This window comes from Pteronotus mesoamericanus, unplaced genomic scaffold (genome assembly GCF_021234165.1).
Source record: "Pteronotus mesoamericanus isolate MK-2021 breed Mesoamerican mustached bat unplaced genomic scaffold, CSHL_Meso_final contig_226, whole genome shotgun sequence".
Lineage (NCBI taxonomy): Eukaryota > Metazoa > Chordata > Mammalia > Chiroptera > Mormoopidae > Pteronotus > Pteronotus mesoamericanus.
The window spans coordinates 822,818-844,333 of record NW_026555093.1 but is presented as its reverse complement, the minus strand read 5'-3'; the positions used below and the strand labels follow the sequence as shown (position 1 = coordinate 844,333).

The window sequence follows — 21,516 nt, the reverse complement described above, 5'->3', positions numbered from 1 at the left end:
GAGGGCAGAACATACATATCCAGCACAAGGGCTAGAGGTCAGGAAACAGGCCTCACATAGTTAGCCAGAGGCCAGAACTTCACTGTTTATACTTGGATGACAGCTAAACATAGAAATGCCTACCAAAGATAGTGTCTGGAAACAGGAAGCCTGTTGTATTTATTTTTTCATTGCTGTACAACAAATTACCACAAACTCAGTGTCTTAAACTGACACTCATTTATTATTTCACAGTTTCCATTGGTAAGGAGTCTGGCTGTGACCTTAAAGCTGCTCTAAAAAAATGAAGCATCAATCAATCATAAATAAATAAATATATGTAGTAAACAAAATGTTCTATCAGTCCATAATACTTCTTACACAAGAAACAAGGGGTACCATTCTAGATTCTCTTCTGACAATCTAGGTCTCTTTCATCCATTATTGATGGCTTCTTAGATTTTAAGTACTTGCTCCAAGATTGTCCTATAAGTATTGAGTATTATTTTGTTCTTTCCCCTTCCCTTATTTTCTTCTACTACTTCCTCTCCCCACATTATCTGTTCCCTTATATTTTGTTGCTCCCAAAGGCAACTAGTGAAAAAAATATATTATGTATCATTCTATACCTTTTTCTAGGTTCATATAAGCATAATAATAATAAATGTAATTTACTTTATAAATATTGCATCTTGCTTATCTCACTTCAAAGAACATTATAACATCCTTTAACTCTACTGGTATAGATTAATTTCATTTTAATGTCTGCATAATATTGCATGTCACAGATGTGATACAAGTTGCTAAATTATTCCTTTACTGATGGACATTCCTTTTCTTTCCAGTTTTTTACCATTACAAACAGTGGTATAAATAACATCCTTGTTCATATGTCTTTAGGTACTGGTGCTTTTATGCCAATGTAATAGATTCCCTGGAGCAAAGTTCAAATGGTATATCTTTTAAATTTTTTATTCCTTTACCCATCAATGTATGAGAGTACACTGTTCACACATATCTCTATTACTACGTACTGTCACTCTTTTTAAATTTGTGCCAATCTGATGGGTGTAGTGATATCTCACTGACACTTTAATTTGCCATTTCCCTGAATAATAGGTGAGTTTGAGCATCTTTACACCTTTGGCTTTGCTCTGTGAATAATCTTGTTATACCCTTCTGATTTTTATATTTGGCTTAAGTATCAAACACTGTATTCAATGATGATAACTAGAGTTGAAGTAGTGGCTTAAATAAATGTGGATTTTATTTTTATCACTTAACAAGCCAAAAATGAGGCATTACATGGCTGGAATGACCTCCCTAATTTTACTGGGGACCCAGGTTCTTTCTAATCTTTCTGCTCTGCCATCCTTCAAGTGAGGCTTCCAGGCTCAAAGTTAATTCATGGTAACAATATGTCTGCTGGAATTCCAGGTAACAGAGCTAACTACCACACAGGAAGAAGGAGAAGGGCAAAATACAAAAGATGCAAGCCAGCTATAAGGAATTTTTACAGCAGTCACACTCAACAATTTTCATTTACATCTCATCATCCAAAAGTAACTCACATGGTCATATCTATTGAAAAAGGGAGCTTGGAAATGTTTTTGTCAAGGTATATTGCTACCCTTCACAAAACAAGGTCCAATTGAAAGAAATAGAAAGAGAGAGAAGGAAAGAAAAAGAGAGGACATGGTATGGACTTTATTCTCAAATAACTGTGGTTGTGTGGTTTGACCTGGTGGTACCCTGAATGAATAGCTTAAGGGTTTGCCTTTTTCTTTTTTTACCTACTTTGGAGTTTCCCCAGGGCTAAGGCAGCTTCCCTGGGGGTATTCATGGAAGGAATTTAAAGGCAAATGTATTAGCCACTGCCAAATAGGGCAAAGAATAACAATTCAGGAAAGCAATAGACAAACTGAAAAGCCTGGGAAGAATGAATTTAGGATACTTGTGGGATACTTAAGAGAATACAGGCTTTAAAAAGCTCTCATGAAAAAAATAACTAAAAAAAAAAAGAAAGTAATGTTTTCCAAACTAAAAAAACAAACAAACACAGCTTTCATGTATTCAAGAAATCTAGAAGTCCATGCACATGCCCAGGTCTAGACCTATGCTTAGCAAAGACCTGAGAAGATCCTAAGCTTTCACTTCTGGCTAAACTCCAGGCACCATGCAGCAGAAAGTGAAGGCTAAGGCAGAGTTGCAAATTGAACATTTGCTTCATTGGGGCACCAAAAGATGAAGAGATAGAGAGCAAGGAATTGAAAACCTATGTAATGGAAAACTTCCCTAACCTGATGAAGGAAATAGACACACAAGTACTGGAAGCACAGAGAATCCCAAATAAGATGAACCCAAATAGGCCTACAACAAGATGCCTCATAATTAAGGTGTGAAAGGTTAAACATAGAGAGAAAATGTTAAAAGCAGCAAGAGAAAACCAGTTAGGTAACGTACAAGGGAGCTCAAATAAGACTGTCAACTGATTTCTCAACAAAAACTTTGCAGGCCACAGGTATTGTCATGAAATATTCAGAGTGATGAAAAGCAAGGGCCTACAACCAAGATTACTTTACCCAGCAAAGCTATCATTTAGAATCGAAGGACAGGTAACTAGGTTCCCAGACAAGAAAAAGCTGAAGGAATTCATCACCACCAAACCAGTATTACAAGATATGTTAAAGGGTCTTTTTTAAAAAGAAGAATAAAAAACATAAATGTGAATAATAAAATGGCAATAAATACATATTTACCAACAAATATTTTAAATATAAATTGATTAAATGCTCCAATCAAAAAAACATGGAGGCTGAATGGACATAAAGCAAAATCCTTACATAAGCTGTCTACAAGGGAATTACTTCACATCAAAAGACACACAGACTGAAAGTAAAGGATGGAAAATATATTTCATGAAAATGGAAAACGAACAAACAAGCAAAAACCTGGGGTATCAATTCTTATACCAAAAAATAGACTTTAAAACAAACACTATATAATAAGAGACAAAGTAGGACCCAGCAATTCTACTTCAGGGTATTTGTTCTAAGAAATACGAAAGACTAAATTGAAAAGACATGCACATCCATATGTTCTTTGCAGCATTGTTTACAATCACTAAGGTATAGAAGCAACCTAAGTTTTAATCAATAGATCAGTAGATAAGAAGTGGTGCATATATACAATGAAATATGACTCAGTCATAGCAAAGTGAAATTTTGCCACCTGCAATCATATGGATGGACATAGAGGGTATTGTGCTGAATGAAATAAGTCACACAAAGAAAGACAAAAAACATGATTTAATTTATATTTGGAATCTAAAAAACAAAATAAATGAGCATGCAGAAAAGAAACAGACTCATAGATGCAGAGAATATTTTTGACGGTTGTCAGATGGGAGGAGGATCGGGGTATGGGTGAGAAAGGTGAAGGCATGAAAAAGTACAAATTGGTAGTTACAGTATACTCACAGGAATGTGAAGTACAGCTAAATATAGTCAATAATATTGTGATAACTATATAAAAGGGGGAGCTACCAAAAAAAACAATTTATTTATAAAAAATAGTGCATTTAATCTTTTAAAAATTTTTTCTTATTTCTTTTTTTTTAATTTTCAAATACATTTTTCTCCATTTGCCAGCCACCACTTCCCCCTACCCTCCCACCCCCCTCTTAATCCTTCCCCACCTTGGCTTCCTCCATGTGTCCTTCACACCTGTTCCTTGATCTGACCCTTCCCCTTCCTGCTACCCCCCTCCCTCCCATCCCTGTCAATTTCTTCTTTCACTCAGTTTTGCTGGTCATATTTTTCTTGCCTGCTTGCTTTGCTGATTAGTTTCCACTTATAGGTGAAATCATATGGTATTTGTCTTTCACCACCTGGCTTATTTCACTTATAATACTGCTCTCCAGCTCCATCCATGCTGCCACAAGGAGTAGGAGTTCTTTCTTTCTTTCTTTCTACTGTATAGTATTCCATTCTGCAAATGTACCATCATTTTTTGATCCATTAATTTACTGATGGGCACTTAGGTTGCTTCCAGCACTTGGCTATTGTAAATTGTGCTGCTATGGACATTGGGATGCACAGGGTTTTTTTGTATTGGTGTTTTGATATTCTTAGGGTGTAATCCCAGCAGTGGAATCCTGGGGTCAAAAGGCAGTTCCATGTTTAGCTTTTTGAGGAAATTCCAAATTGTTTTCCACAGTGGCTGCACCAGTCTGCATTCCCACCAACGGTGTACTAGGGTTCCCTTTTCTCCACAACTTCGCCAGCACCCGTTATTTGTGGATCTGTTTATGATGGCCATTCTGACCGGTGTGGTGTCTCATTGTGATTTTAATTTGCATTTCACCGATGGATAGTGATGATGAGCAACTTTTCATATATCTCTGGGCCCTCTGTATGTCCTCCTTGGAGAAGTGTCTGTTCAGATCCTTTCCCATTTTTTAATAGGATTGTTCGTCTTCCTGGAAGGGGGATCTATGAGTTCTTTATATATTTTGGAGATTAAACTGCTGTCTGAGGTATCATTAACAAATACATTTTCCCATATGATTGGCTCTCTTTTCATTTTGCTGATGTTTTCTTTAGCTGCACAGAAGCTTCTTATTTTGATGAGATACCATTTGTTTATTTTTTTTCTTTTTTGTTCCTTGCTTTAGGGGGCATATCGGTGAAAATATTGCTGTGTGGGATATCCAAGAGTTTCCTGCCTGTTCTCCTTTAGGACTTTTATGGTGTTGTGACTTATATTTAAGACTTTTATCCATTTTGAGTTTATTTTTGTGTAAGGTATAAGTTGATGGTTGAGTTTCATTTTTTTTTCCCCGTCCAGAAACAGATTTCCCAACACCATTTGTTGATGAGGCTATTTTTACTCCATTTTATGCTTCTTCCCCTTTGTTGAATATTAATTGACCACAGAGACATGGGTTTATTTCCGGGCTCTCTATTCTGTTCCATTGATCTATGTGTCTATTCTTACACCAGTACCAGACTATTTTGGTTACAGTGACCTTGTATATAGTTTAATGTCAGGTATCATGATCCCTCCTATTTTGCTCTTCTTTCTCAAAATTGGTTGAGCTATTCAGGGTCATTTATGGTTCCACATAAATTTTTGAAATGTTTGTTCTATATCTGTGAAATATGTCATTGGTATTTTAATAGGCATTGTGCTGAATCTACAAATTGCTTTGGGTAGTCTGGACATTTTGATGATGTTATTTCTTCCAATCCATGAACATGGTATATGCTTCCATTTATTTCTGTCTTCCTTAATTTCCTTCTTTAGTGTTTTGTAGTTTTCAGAATACAGATCTTTTACCTACTTGGTTAAGTTTATTCCTAGGTACTTTGTTTTCTTGTTGCTATATTAAATGAGATTTATTCCATGATTTCTGATTCTTATATGTCATTGTTGCTGTACAGAAATGCCTTTGATTTTGAATATTGACTTTGGATCCCACTGTTTTGCCAAATTCACTTATGAGATTGGGTATTTTTTTTGGTTGCGTCTATACGGTTTTCTATGTACACTATCATGTCATCTACGAATAGTGATAATTTATGCCTTTTATTTCTCTTCTTTGATCACTGGGACTAGGACTCCCAATATTATATTGAATAGAATTGGTGAAAGTGGACAACCTTGTCTTGTTCCTGATCTTAGTGAGAAAGCTTTTAGTTTTTTCCCGTTGAGTATGAGGTTGACTGTAGGTTTTTCATATATGACCTTTATTATGTTGAAGTATGTCTCCTTTACTCTCACATTGCTGGGGTTTTTTTAAATCATAAATGGATTCTGTACCTTATCAAATGCTTTTTCCCCATCTATTGATATGATCTATTGATTTTTGTCTTTCCTTTTGTTTATGTGATTTATTACGTTTATTGCTTTGTGAATATTGTACCATCCTTGCATCCTTGTGATGAATGCCAGTTGATCAAGGTGCATGATCTGTTTAACATATTACTAAATGCAGTTTGCCAATATTTTGTTGAGGATTTTAGCATCCATGTTCATCTGCAATATTGGCCTGTAGTTTTCTTTCTTTGTTGTGTCTTTGTCTGATTTTGGAATTAGGATAATACTGGCCTCATAAAAAGAGTTTGGGAGTCTTCCTTCTTCTTGAATATTTTCAAATAGTCTGATAAGGATAGGGGTTAGCTCTTCCTTAAATGTTTTATAGAATTCTCCTGTGAAACCATTCGGGCCAGGGCTTTTGTGTACTGAGAGTTTCTTTGATTACGGCTTCAATTTCACCAGCTGTTATTGGTCTGTTCAGGCTTTCTGCTTCTTCTTCATTTACTCTTGGAAGGTTATATTTTTCTAGAAATTTGTTCATTTAATTGAGGTTTTCAAATTTCTTGTCATATAATTTTTCATAGTAATTTCTCACAATCCTTTGTATTTATGTGGTATCAGTTGTTATTTCTCCTCTTTCTTTTCTGATATTATTTATTTTGGTCCTATCTTTTTTTTTCTTGACAAGTCTACTTAAAGGCTTCTTGATTTTGTTTATCTTTTCAAAGAACCAGCTCTTGTATTTATTGATCCTTTGAATTTTCTTTTAGTCTCTATGTCATTCAATTCTGCTCTGATCTTGATTATATCCTTCCATCTACTTGCTCTGGGCTTTGTTGTTGTTTGTACAGTTTTTGAAGATGTAGGGTTAGGCTGTTTATTTAAAATGTTCCTGTCTTTTTTAGGTAGGCCTGTATTGCTATGAATTTCCCTTTAAGGACTGCCTTCACTGTGTCCCATGAGTTTTGGACTGTTGTGTGTTCATTTTCATTTGTTTCCAGAATCTTTGATTTCTTCCTTGATTTCTTTATTGACATATTCATTGTTTAATAGCATGATAGTCAGTCTCCAAGAGTTTGAATGTTTTTGAGTTTTTTCCTTGAGTTTGGTTTCTAATTTTTAGCCCTTGTGGTCCAAGAAAATTCTTGTTATTATTTCAATTTTCTTGAATTTGTTGAGGCTTGTTTTGTGTCTTGTCATGTGGTCTATCTGTGAAAAGGTTCCATGTGCATTTGAAAAGAATGTGTACTTTGTTTCTTTGGGATGAAAGTTTACTTCCCATTTGATCTAATGTTTCATTCACTTCCAAAATATCCTTGTTGATGTTTTGTTTGGAATATCCATCCATTGTTGACAGTGGGGTTTTAAAATCCCGTAGTATAAGTGTGTTGTTGTCTATATCTTTCTTGAAGTCTTCCAAGATTTTCATTATATACTGGGTGCTCCTATGTTGGGTGCGTATAGGTATACAATGATTATGTCTTCTTGATGAATTCTTCTTTGAGTAGTATAAAGTGTCCTTCTGTGTCTCTTTTTATGGCCTTTGTTTTGAAATATATTTTGTCTGATATTAGTATTGCTACCCTGGCTTTTTTTTTCCTGTCCATTTTCTTGGAAATTTTTTTTTCCATCTCTTTACTCTCAGTCTGTGTAGGTCTTTTGTTCTGAGGCAGGACTCTCATAGGCAGCATATGTGTGGGTCTTGTTTTTTAATCTGTTCTGCTACCCTATGTCTTTTAATTGGAGCATTTAATTCATTTACATTTAAAGTTCTTACTAATAGGCACTTATTCATATTTTCCCTTCGTACCTGTGTTTCTCTTTTTCTCCCTCTTTTTCTTCATCTTCTTAAAGCAATCCCTTTATAATATCTTGCAATGCTGGTTTGGTGGAGGTGTATTCTTTTAGCCTTCTTTTGTCTGGGAAAACAGTTATTTTGCCTTACATTTTAATTGAGAGTCTTGCAGAGTAGAGCAGTCTCGGTGCAGGCCTTTGCGTTTCATTACTTGAAATATTTCTTGCCATTCCCTTCTGGCTTGTAGTGTTTCTGTTAATAAGTCAGCTGCTAGCCATATTGGGGCTCCCTTGTATGTTACTAGCTGTTTCTCCCTTGCTTCCTTTAGGATTCTCTTTTTGTCTTTGATATTTGCCATTTTAAGATGATGTGTCTTGGTGTGGCTTCTTTGGGTTCCTCTTGGTTGGAACCCTCTGTGTTTCCTGGACTTTATGACTTTTTCTTTCCTCCAGTTAGGGAAGTTTTCCATCATTGCTTTTTCAAACAGTTTCTCTATCCCTTGCTCCTGTTCTCCTTCTGGTATTCCTATTATATGGATATCATTATGTTTCTGGTTGCCCTCCATTTCCCTAAATGCCTCTTCATTCTTCTGGAGTCTGTTTACATTTTCTTACTCTTTCTGGGAGCCTTTTTCTACCTTCCCTCCAGCTCACTGACTCAATCTTCTGCATCTAGCTTGCTTTTGAGTCATAGTGTGTTCTTAAATTCAGAAACTGTATTCTTCATTTCCTCTTGCATCTTATTGATAGTTTCTATGTCCTTTTACATGCTGATATAGTTTGCAGTAAGTTCCTCTTAGTTTCCCTGAGGTTTTTGCTAATTCTCTCTGAGCTCACTGAGTTCATTGAGCTTCCTTATAACCATTGTTCTGAACTCAATATCTGATAGTTTAGTTGCCTCTGTTTCATTTAGTTCTCTTTGTGGGGATTCCTCCTTTCCCTTTGACTCGGGTGTGTTTGTGTTCCCATTATTTGGGAAACTCTTCTTTTTTGCTTCTTCTTCTTAAATTTATCAGTCTTGACTTCCTGACTTTTTTGTGGGAGCTGCTATGGTAGGAGACCTGTGGGATTCAGTAGTGCAGTCTCCTTGATCTCCTGAACTTGCTGCTCTTTGGATGCCTTTTATGCCATTTATGTTGGCTCTCTAGAACTAACTGGATTTTGACTGTTGTTTGGTCATCTTTTGGTAGGTCTTACCCTCCAGCTGGTTGACTGAGGGTCACTCTGCTTACCTCATTTTGTGTGTTTTTGTGCTTCTACCAGAACAAAACCACAAAGCCCAGGAAAGAAACCCGTGTCGACAAAAATAACTCCCCACTGCAATCCCATTATCAACAGCAAATGAACCAGTATTAATAAGACTGTAATGAGATTAAGATTATTTTACAGAAGGAGAGAAATAAAATATTAGTATAAAATCTAATGACTTCTTATGCAGAAACTTGATGGACCCAAAGTGGATGTTAAAAAGCTATGTAGTAAAGAAAATATCACAAATACTGGAGTAGACCACAGTGGATTTCATCTCGTTAGCCTGTAGTATTTACCACTGTTTTTTTCATTCTGGATCTGCCTCTGATTATGCCAGATGTTGAGCCCATCTGACCTTAGGCAGTCTGTTCTTGACTTCTAGGAATCTACTGTCTGTGGCTGTCTCCTTCAGTTGTTAATCTAGTCACTCTGCACTCAGCAGTCAGGCTTAGGCAACACAGCATGGGACAGAGTCCCTCCTGAGGGTGGGGCTATTGTTTCCTCTCACACTGCTGATGCTCAGGGGAGTGGTCTCCCTGAGCAAGATGGCTGCTTCCATATGGGAGAAGAGTCAGCACCAGAATCCCACCTGCTGCCCCTTCAATTCTCTCCCCAAAGACTCCTTCCCCAGTCCCTCCTCAGGTGTCTCTAGTCCACTCTGCCCCCACCTTTGCCAGAGCCCAGGGTAACTTGCTGCAAATAAAAATTTATGTTTTGGCTCCTTATACTGCTCTTTGCATCTCCAGCTGCCTGTCTCTGGCAGAGAGCAACCTTGCCACTTTTTGCAGCTGGGTGTTACTTCTGTACTTTTTGGGCTCTGGTGCTGTAGGCTGGGGATCTCTGCTTATGGGTTAGGCCCCACTCTTCTCAAGGGATCCAACTGGCTGTTTATATATCCCTCTGGTGCTGTTACCCATGGGTGCCCTGCCAGCCTTCTCAAGTCTCCCCCTTACTCCTTACCAGCCAGATTGTGCTAAAGCTGATTCTTCTGTTTGTCCGAGGTTATTAGGCTTCTTTATCACTCTAATTCAGTTGTTTGTTCCAGGTTGTTTCTCCACAATTTAGTTGTAATTCCAGATTGGTCCTGGGAGGAGGTCTGTGTGGCTTCCATTCACTCTTTCACCATTTTGCCCCTCTCCTGTAAGGTCTTTTATTGTATTATTTTCTACATGAACAATTGTTAACCTCTTTTTGTCTCACCCTGTCTGCACCATATGTTCATACAGTATTATCTACAGTAGTCAAGATATGGAACCAACCTAGATGTCCATAGATAGATGAATGGATAAAGATGTAATATATATACATGCAATGAAATATTATGGAGGGATAAAGAAAATGAAATCTTTCCATTTGCAACAACATGGATGAATTGCCTTTTAGAAAATATTTGCTCTTTTTTATTCTGGTAATACTGGCTAATAACATATAGGTTTCATACAAACAACTGTAAACCTACTTTTGCTCTACCCTGTATGTACATATTTTTTAATCCAGTCATCTATCAAGTAACACTTAGGTTGTTTTCATGTTTTGGCTGTTGGGAATAATGCTGCAATGAACATAGGGGTACATATATCTTTACAAATTAGTGTTTTAAAATTATGGAGTTAGATACCCAGAAGAGGGATTGCTGGATTATACGGTAACTTGATTCTTAAATTTTTTAAAGAACCTCCATACTATTTTCCATAGTGGCTAGCCAGTTTAAATTCCCACTAGCAGCGAATGAAGATTCTTTCTTCTCCACAACCTCTCCAATAATTGTTATTACATCTTATTGATAATAGCCATTCTAACAGGTGTGAGGTAATAATCTCATTGTGGTTTTGATTTGCCCTTCTGAAGAACATCTTACCATTTAATATGATGCTTGCTGAAAGTTTTTGATGTATACCTCTTATCAAGTTAAAATTAATGAAGTGATTTAATAATTCAACAAATATTTACTGAATACTTAGTATCAGGTACTACTCAAAGCACTTGGGACACATTAGTGAATAAAAAGGGTAAAAACTCTCTGGCCTAGTAGACTTTAAATTCTAGTTGGGGAAGACAGTAAATAAGCAAGATAAAAAGCAAAATATAAACTAGTTTTGATGCTGATAAATACTAAGAAAAAATAAGGCAAGGAACGAAAGAGGACAGGAGAGAGTTTGCAATGTTAGATAGGGTGGCCTGAGAAAGGCCTCACATAAGAGGAGCTATCAGAAGAAAAAGACATAAAAGAAGAGAGGAAGCAGATCATGTCATACTATGGAGGAAGGTTCTTTATTTTAAGAACAAACCAAGTGAAAGTGCCCTGCGTTTGGAGCTTCTTAGGCCTATTCGAAAAACAGCAAAGAGGTCAATGCTGAATGGTGTGAATTAGAGAAAAGTAGGAGATGAGAACAGTGAGGTAAGGTGGGGTAAAATCACATTAGTCCATGTAGACCTCTGTGAGGACTTGGGCTCTGAGTCTGAATGAAATGGGGACATTGCAGGGTATTGAGTAGGGGAGACACATGGCTTATCTTTTAACATGATTGCTTTCACAGCATGTGGAGAGTATCTGGTAGTGTGGGAGACAAGCATTGGAATGGAGAAAATATTCACAAACTTGTTGCAGTAATATAGGCTTTGGACCCAAAAATGGGCAGTGGAGGTGGTGAGAAGTGGACAGATTCTGTGTACATTTTGAAAAGTAAACTGGCTGGAGTTGCTAATAGATCAAATGTGAGGATGGAGAGAAAGAGAGGAATCAAGGAAGATGGCTGTTTGGCTTGACCATTTCTACTTGCTAGTGATGTGTTTTATGATTAGGAACTGATTTTTATTGAATACTTTTTTTGCATCTATTCATGATCATATACTTTTCATTATTTAATTTATTAAAATAATAAAATTATTACATTATGTAATTATGCTAAATGAACTTGGTGTTACTTAGAAGAGGACATCTTGGCTGTTTTGCCAACATGCCCATCTTCTTTATTCCTTCATTTGTTTTGTAAGTTATAATTTGAAGCTATATTTTTCCTACTACTTATCTTTGAAAATGTATTACTACCATATCTTATGCCAAACAGACTTTTAGGAGGAAGTATGGGGACCTAAGTACCATTTGAAACAGGTAAATGAGCTTTGAATTCTAGACAGTTGGTTTCCCAGTGAACTTTAGAAACTAAGTTATTCTGAGATTAGGAAAATACATATTCCCAATGAGATATTTCTCAGGACCTTTAGTTTCCAGCACAATTTTCCAAAACCTTCATTCTCAGGAGAATGCAAGCTAGAACATCTGTTCTCTATCTCCTCATGTGTGAATGATAATGCAGTGATGTTTCTTTTTAAGGTACCCTTGCTTGAGTCCCAAGAACAAGGAGTCCTTTGATGTGGGATGTAACCTCTTTGCCAAGTTTTCTGCATATATAAAGAATACACAAAAGGAGGCAAATAAGCGTAAGATAATTTTCTTTAAATCCCTGTTTTTCTTACTTGCTTACTCTCACATTCTCACTCAGCCAAAAAATAGGATTTCCCTGAATAACATATTTTGCCATGTATAATGCATGCTTTTTTGCTCAAATTTTTGAGGGAAAAATAAGGATGCACATGATACATGGGTAGTACCTGAAATACTTTATCTGCTCTTGTGTTTTGTAATTATTTGTTACATAAAACTTCTTGTACCATAATATGTTCAAAAGTAAATGCTAAAATTCCTTTATAATACAAAAAACAAGTATCTAAATATAAATAAATAAATAATTGAATTTAAAAATTAAAATGAAAGATTTTTTTTTCCTGACAGTTTGGGCAAAAATCATTGGTGCACATTATACAGGACAAAATGTGGTATGTGGTATATGTTGAGGAATATCCTTCCTCTCCTTCTCTGCTCTATTTTCTGAAATTCCTTTGCATGAAGTTTTATTAGATTTAGAACACGAGATTCAATATAAAAATTACCAATTCAGCTCAATTACAGCATTGGAATGCCAGGTGTAAACTAACTGCAGGACTGGATTTGTTAGATGCCTCTTCCCAACTTTCCCAGTCCTGTGTGCCTTTTAGGTTTCTAAAACCATAGCACCTATCATTTCCCACAAACATTCTTTAAGTTTATTAACCTCTGAGTCATGACAGCTATTAGGCTCTGATTCTACTTTCTGACTATTCTGTGTTGAGTGATAACATATCACTTTTTTTTACTCTCCTGCCAATGCACCTCCTCAAGAAAAGTCCAAAAATATTTCCGATCATCATTTAATTAAACATCTGACTCTGTCTTATCAGTGGGTAGTTAACTACTTAGATTTTTAATAGCCAGTGTAGGAATGTGTGTAGAGATATCTAATTGTGTGAAAAGCATATTGAGAATGTATTTAATTATGAACACAATACATTTATAAGTAACCCTTTGACTTCATTGCCTCAGATTTTGAAAAATCTCTGCTCAGAGAATTTAAGCGTCTGGATGACTACTTAAATACCCCACTTTTGGATGAAATTGATCCAGACAGTGCTGAGGAACTCACAGTTTCCAGAAGATTGTTCTTGGATGGGGATCAGTTGACACTGGCTGACTGCAGCTTGTTACCCAAGCTGAACATTATTAAAGTAAGTATTTATAGGTAGCCTGAACTGTTTGGTCTGGGCTTGGGAGTTGCCAGCATGAATCACGGTGACCATTCTATGTGAGGTTGTTATACAACTGCTTTGTCACCATCATTATGCATAGTGTATATCTCCTTTCTCTCCTCAAAGGAAAAATTCATGATCTCCTCTGGGAAGCATAAAAACTTCTTGTTTCTTTCTTCCTATTTCAGGTAACCAGTTTCCACTGTCTTATCTGTAAGACAAGAATAATATTACCCATTTCAAAGAATTGTTGAGAAAATTAAATAAATTAGGACATGCAAAATGCTTAGAACAGTGGATAAATAATGTGGGCTATTAATAGTATTATGATAATGTAATCATTAACAAATTTTTATTGAACAGAGTTTAGTCTATCTCAGGTCCTATGCCACACACAGAGAATACATCAAAAAATGAGCCAAACTTGGGACCCTAAACAAACTCAGTCTAACGGGGAGATATATGCTTTTTTTCTGTGCTTTGTTCTTCTAAACATTCATAATTAAATGCTTAATATAAATATGATTGCAAACATATAGCTTTGTCTACATTTGTACACAAAACATTAAAGTAGTAATTCCAAGATTCTTTCTTTTGTAGTACTTTCTGTATAGATAACATGTACACAATGATCTTGAATTTTTACATATGTTTCTATGTACTAGGCATGTTACTGATGCCTTTTACTACCAATTGCTTTTTCCAAAACCCTAGGTTGCTGCCAAGAAATACCGTGACTTTGATATTCCAGCAGAATTCTCAGGAGTCTGGCGCTATCTCCACAATGCTTATGCCCGCGAAGAATTTACCCACACATGTCCCGAAGACAAAGAAATTGAAAATACCTATGCCAGTGTGGCTAAACAGTAGTTAAGACAATTCTTCCAGCAGAAAATGCTCTCATATTATAAAGGTTTTTCGAAATAAGAATATGGAAAATACTATCTTCTCTCTTCAACTTTCTTATGAAAAAGAAAACAAACTGTATTTTCTGTATCTGGCCACTGTGTATTTTAAAGATCCTCATATTTTTGCTTAATTTCCTTATTTCCATGATATAACCACTGCAACTATAACCACTGAAATCTTAAATGATATATAAACAACCAAGATCTTTTGCTATTTGATTGAATTCCTAGAATGCATTATGTGTAAGCTCAACAGACGGTGGAAGTTGCAAAGGATGTAAGTAGAGCCACAATCTCAAGCTGCTACTTAGAAAAAATTCCATCAAAATCATTAAAAAATTAAAAATTTTTGTTAATTTAATGTGCATGAGTTCATTTCTGATATGAATAATGAAATCAGAGAGTGAGCATATCAGAGGGGCAAATCCTGAAAGAATGATTTTTTTAAAAAAAATTAGCTGTAGGAAGAGATCAAGACTAACTGGTCTTAGAATGGCATTCAATACTTAGAAATATGACTGCCTCTGTGTGGGGTGAATGATAGGAGAGGGGACAATGTTGCTGCCTGGCTTCTGGAAGTTTACCCAGCACTTGCCTGTTTCCAGTCACTTCGCCCACTTCTCGTATGCAACTGGTGCCCTTCCAGCTGTTGCCCTGGTGCTGAATCCCAGAATGGGTGGGTTTGCATATGTTCTAAGTCTGTGTGAGCCCTTTAAATGGAGTCTTTTGAAAAATCCATCAGTTTCTTCCACCACTCCAACCTCCACTGGTTTTTATAGCCAGAGGTTATGGGGATTTATCTTCCCGGCGCTGGAACCCTGGGCTGTGCAGTCTGGCCTAGGGTTAGGATTGCTCACTCCTAAAGTATCCCTCCTGATTTTTATCCACCATACATGAATGTGGCACCATCTATTCCACTGCCACTACTGCTGGTCCTCCCAAAAAGGACCACACCAAGACATACCATAATTAAAATGCCAAAGTTTAAAGATAAAGAATATTTATTTATTTATTTATTCATTTTTAGAGAGGCAGAAAGAAAGGGAGAGAAACATCAATGTGTGGTTGCATTTCACACACCCCCTGCTTGGGGACCTGGCCTGCAACCCAGGCATGTGCCCTACCCTGGGAATTGAACCAATGGCCCTTTGGTTCACAGGCTGGCACTCAATCCACTGAGCCACACTCACTAGGGCTAAAGAGAGAATCTTAAAAGCAGCAAGAGAAAAAGAAAGTTACCTGCAAAGGAGTTCCCATAAGACTATCAGCTGATTTCTCAAAAGAAACTTTGCAGGCAAGAGGGGACTAGCAAGAAGTATTAAAATTGAGGAAAAGCAAGGACTTACAACCTAGATTACTCTATCCAGCAAAGCTATCATTTAGAATGGAAGGGCCGATAAAGTGCTTCCCAGACAAGGTAAAGCTTAAAGGAGTTCATCATCACCAAGCCATTATTACATGAAATGTTAAAGGGTCTTATTTAATAAAAGGAAGATAAAAACTAGGAACATTAAAAGGGCAACAAATTCACAACTATAAAAATAATGAATCTAAAGAAAAAAACTAAGCAAACAACCAGAACAGGAACAGAATCATAGAATGGAGATCATTTGAAGGGTTCTCAGCTGGTAAGGGGAAGGGGGGAAGGAGGGAATGGGGGTAAAGGTGCAGGGATTAAGAAGCATAATTGGTAGGTACAAAATAGAGGAATGTTATGAATAGTATAGGAAATGGAGAAGCCAAAGAACTTATATGCACAGCCCATGGATATGAACTAAGTGGGAGGATTGCTGGAGGGAAAAAAGGTACTGGGTGGAGGGGGGCAAAGGGGAAAAATTGGGACAACTGTAATAGCATAAGCAATAAAATATATTTTTAAAAATATTACTGCCTCATAGTCAGAGATGAGAATAAACCTTTCTGACTAGATTACATTGTTGTTAAATGAAGCCATCATTATATAAAGCATAATAATTTTTAAAATACTGGAAGCAAGTATATGGCAAAGTTGCAAACTAAATCTGATCTTTTATTCAATAGAAATAAAAGGTAAACTAAGAAATCTTACTTACCAAAGATCTTATTGCTGTCCTTAAAAGGATAAGGCACACTGTCCTTAGAGGATAATCACACAGCTTTCTACGGAATTGAAAATGTTCCATTACTATATGTACTCAAGTTTACATGTTAAAATACAATCAAATCCCTCAAATCTGAACACAAAAGCTGAACTTAACTCTTGGTCCTTTAAAGGAGAAACAAAGCTCGGTCTCAAAAAAGTAAGGCACAATCCTATTATAGGTTTTGGGAGAAGGTTGGAGTTTAGATAAAAATTTAAGTGATGCACTGTTTAATAGGTTTAATGGAAAGTAAGGCAATGAATAAAATGTTAAAAGTCTTGGGTATAGGAAGGGCTCATGTCCTTGGAAACTATAGAGTCAAGGTAAATGTATAATGTAGTATCTCATCTTTGCTGGAAGACCCCTGATCTGAGAAATTGCACCTGAACTAGATGGTGGGGTTGTGGTTTCTCTGAATAGCTCAGATCATTCTGTTCTCACTGATATAATTGCAAAGACTAATTTATTTTAAGATCTATGATTCTTTCTTAGTAAACTTTAACCATGAAGCTGTATTTTATTGTCCATACCATGGCTTTGATCTTTGCATTAAAATAATTATTAAATTTATTAGGGTGACATTGGTTAATAAGATTATATAGGTTTCAATTGTACATTACTATGATACATGACCTGTATATTGCACTGTGTGCCCACCACCCAAAGTCAAATCATCATCTTTTTTAAAAAGATTTTTTATTTATTTTTAGACAGGGGAAAGAGAGGGAGAAAGAGGGGGTGAGAAACATCAATATGTGGTTGTTGCTAGTGCAACCCCCACTGGGGACCTGGCCCACAACCCAGGCATGTGCCCTCACTGGGAATCGAAACGGTGACACTTTGGTTCACAGGTAGGTTCACATGTTGGTACTCAATCCACTGAGCCATACCAGCCAGGACTCAAATCATCTTCTGTCACGATATATTGATCCCTCTTTATTTTTTTTTCTTTCTTTCTTTATTTTTAAATACATTTGTCTCTGCCTCCCCCCCACCACTTTCCCTTGCCCCCTCCCTCCATCCCTCCCTCAGCTCTTCCCCTTTAGTTTTGTGAATGAGTCCTTGCTATATGTTCCTTGACTTTCCCCTTCCCTTCCCTTTCCCTGCCCGCCCCTCCCTCCTTCCCTCTTGTCTCAGTTGATTTCTTTTCCTTTCAGTGTTGCTGGTCATATTTTCCTTGCATCTTGGTACTTTTGGTTAGGTTCCGCTTATAGGTGAGATAATATAGTATTTGTCTTTCGCCCCCTGGCTTATTTTGCTTAGCATATTGCTCTCCAGTTCCATCCATGCTGTCGGAAAGTTTAGTAGTTCTTTTTTCCATTCTGCTGCATAGTATTCCATTGTGTATATGTACCATGACTTTTTGATCCAATCATCTACTGATGGACACTTAGGTTGCTTCCAACACTTGGCTATTGTAAATTGTGCTGCTATGAACATTGGGGTGCATAGGTTCTTTTGTATTGGCGTTTTGGTGTTCTTAGGGTATAGTCCCAGCAGGGGAATCACTGGATCAAAAGGCAGTTCCATTTTCAGCTTTTTGAGGAAACTCCACACTGCCTTCCACAGTGTCTGTACCAGTCTGCATTCCCACCAACAGTGGACTAGGGTTCCCTTTTCTCCACAGCCTCGCCAGCACCTGTTGTTTGTGGATCTGTTTATGATGGCCATTCGGACCGGTGTGAGGTGGTACCTCATGGTGGTTTTGATCTGCATTTCTCTGATGGCTAGTGATGCTGAGCATCCTTTCAAATGCCTCTGGACCCTCTGTATCTCCTCCTTAGAAAAGCATCTGCCCAGGTCCTTTGCCCATTTTTTGATTGGATCGTTTGTCTTCTTGGAGTGGAGTCGAGTGAGTTCTTTATATATCTTGGAGATCAAACCTCTATCTGATGTATCATTAGCAAATATATTTTCCCATAGGGTTGGCTCCCTTTTCATTTTGCTTATGTTTTCTTTAGCCATGCAGAAGCTTCTTATTTTGATGAGATCCCACTTGTTTATTCTTTCCTTTATGTCCCTTGCTTTAGGAGACATATCAGTGAAAAAACTGCTGCGTGGGATATCTGAGAGTTTCCTGCCAATGTTCTCTAGGACTTTGCTGGTGTTGTGACTTATATTTAAGTCTTTTATCCATCTTGAGTTTATTTTTGTGTATGGTGTCAGCTGATGATCCAATTTTAATTTTTTGCATGTAGCCATTCTGCTCTCCCAACACCAGTTGTTGAAGAGGCTATTATGGCTCCATTTTATGCTTCTGCCCCCTTTGTCAAATATTAGATGCCCATAGAGACCTGGGCTTCTTTCTGGGCTTTCTATTCTGTTCCACTGGTCTATGGGTCTGTTCTTGTGCCAGTACCAAATTGTTTTGAGTATGGTGGCTTTGTAGTAGAGTTTGATGTCTGGTATTGTGATCCCTCCTACTTAATGTTTCTTTCTCAAAATTGCTGCGGCTATTCGGGGTCGTTTATGGTTCCATACAAATTTTTGAAATCTCTGTTATATATCTGTGAAATACGTCATTGGTATCTTAATAAGGATTGTGTTGAATCTATAAATTGCTTTGGGTAGTATGGACATTTTGATGATATTAATTCTTCCAATCCATGAGCACGGTATATGCTTCCGTTGATTTGTGTCTTCCTTAATTTCTTTTTTCAATGTTATATAGTTTTCTGCATACAGGTCTTTTACGTCTTTGGTTAAATTTATGCCTAGGTACTTCATTTTTCTTCTTGCTATATCGAATGGTATTTTTTTTTCTGATTTCTTCTTCTTCTATTGCATTGCTGGTGTACAAAAATGCCTTTGATTTCTGAATGTTGACTTTGTATCCTGCTGTTTTGCCAAATTCACTTATTAGGTTGAGTATCTTTTTGGTAGAGTCTACAGGGTTCTCTATGTACACTATCATGTCATTTGCAAACAATGATAGCTTTACTTCCTCCTTTCCTATTTGGATGCCTTTTATTTCTTTTTCTTGTCTGACCGCTGTGGCTAGGACTTCCAATACGATGTTGAAAAGAAGTGGTGAAAACGGACAGCCTTATCGTGTTCCCGATCTTAGTGGGAAAGCTTTCAGTTTTTGCCCGCTGAGTATGATATTGGCTGTAGGTTTTTCATATATGGCCTTTATTACGTTGAGGAATGCCGCATTTATTCCCATTTTGCTAAGTGTTTTGATCAAAAATGGGTGCTGTCCCTTATCAAATGCTTTTTCTGCATCTATCGAGATGATCATGTGGTTTTTGTCTTTTCTTTTATTTATGTGATGTATCACGTTTACTGATTTGCGTATATTGAACTATCCCTGCATGCCTGGATTGATTCCCACTTGATCGTGGTGGATAATCTTTTTCATGTATTGCTGGATGCGGTTTGCCAATATTTTGTTGAGGATTTTAGCATCTATGTTCACCAGCGCAATTCGCCTGTAGTTTTCTTTCTTTGTAGGGTCCTTATCTGGTTTTGGGATCAGGGTGATGCTGGCCTCATAGAAGGATATGGGAGTCTTCCCTCCTCTTGGATTTTTTGGAATAGTCTGAGAAGGACAGGGGTTAGCTCTTCCTTCAATGTTTTGTAAAATTCTCCTGGGAAACTGTCCGGCCCTGGGCTTTTGTGTGCTGGGAGTTTCTTGATGACTGCTTCAATTTCCCCAGCTGTTATCGGTCTGTTCAAGCTTTCTGTTTCTTCCTCCTTCAGTGTTGGAAGATTATACTTTTCTAAAAATTTGTCCATTTCATCAAGATTTTCAAATTTCTTGGCATATAACTGTTCATAATAGTTTCTGACGATCCTTTGTATTTCTGCGGTATCCGTTGTTATTTCTCCTCTTTCGTTTCTGATATTATTAATTTGGGTCCTCTCCCTTTTTTTCTTGATGAGTCTGCTCAAAGGCTTGTCAATTTTATTTATCTTTTCAAAGAACCAGCTTCTGGATTGGTTGATCCTCTGAATTGTTCTTTTTGTCTCTATGTCATTCAGTTCTGCTCTAATCTTGACTATTTCCTTCCTTCTACTTGCTCTGGGATTTATTTGTTGTTGTTTCTCCAGTTCTTGAAGTTGTAGTGTTAGGTCTTTTATTTGAACTGTTTCTATCTTTTTAGGTAAGCCTGTATTGCTATGAACTTCCCTCTCAGGACCGCCTTTGCTGTGTCCCATAGGTTTTGGACTGGTGTCTGTTCATTTTCATTTGTTTCCAGAAATTTTTTGATTTCTTCTCTTATCTCATTATTGACCCATTCATTGTTTAATAGTGTACTGTTCAGTCTCCATGAGTTTGCAAGTTTTTGAAGTTTCTCTTTGAGGTTGATTTCAAGTTTCAAGGCCTTGTGATCTGAGAGAAAGTTTGGTATTATTTCAATTTTCCTGAATTTGCTGAGGCTTGCTTTTTGTCCTGTCATGTGGTCTATCTTTGAAAAACTGCCATGAGCATTTGAAAAGAATGTGTATTTTTCTTCTTTGGGATGTAAGGTTCTATATATGTCAGTTAAGTCTCTTTGATTCAGTGTGTCATTCAGCGCCACAATATGTTTATTGATGTTTTGTTCGGAAGATCTGTCCATTTTTGACAGTGGGGTGTTGAAATCCCCTACTATCAGTGTGTTGCTGTCTATATCTTTTTTGAAGTCATCCAACAATTTCCTTATAAACTTGGGGGCTCCTATATTGGGAGCATAGAAGTTTACAATGTTGATGTCTTCTTGATAGATTCTTCCTTTAAGTATAATAAAGTGCCCCTCTGGGTCTCTCTTTATGGCCTTTGTTTTGAAATCTACTTTGTCTGATACAAGTATGGCAACCCCGGCCTTTTTCTCTTGCCCATTTGCTTGGAATATTTTCTTCCATCCCTTTACTTTCAATCTGTGTAGGTCTCTTGCTCTGAGGTGGGTCTCTTGTAGGCAGCATATGTGTGGGTCATGTTTTCTTATCCATTCAGCTACCCTGTGTCTTTGGATTGGGGCATTTAGTCCATTCACTTTGAGAGATATTACTGGTAGAAACTTACTCATCTTTTCTCT

General features: G+C 37.0%; 1 protein-coding gene across 1 annotated transcript in view; it reads left to right on the top strand.

Moving 5' to 3' along the window:
- CLIC2 (chloride intracellular channel 2) overlaps positions 1 to 14,736 on the top strand; it is a 36,713-nt gene extending 21,977 nt beyond the window's left edge. Inside the window, exons 4-6 of the mRNA XM_054572246.1 lie at positions 12,179 to 12,285; positions 13,265 to 13,446; positions 14,182 to 14,736. Coding sequence (XP_054428221.1) covers positions 12,179 to 12,285; positions 13,265 to 13,446; positions 14,182 to 14,337 — 445 coding nt within the window. The 3' untranslated portion in view covers positions 14,338 to 14,736. The remainder of the gene's footprint in view (positions 1 to 12,178; positions 12,286 to 13,264; positions 13,447 to 14,181) is intronic.
- The last annotated feature ends 6,780 nt before the right edge of the window (positions 14,737 to 21,516 follow it).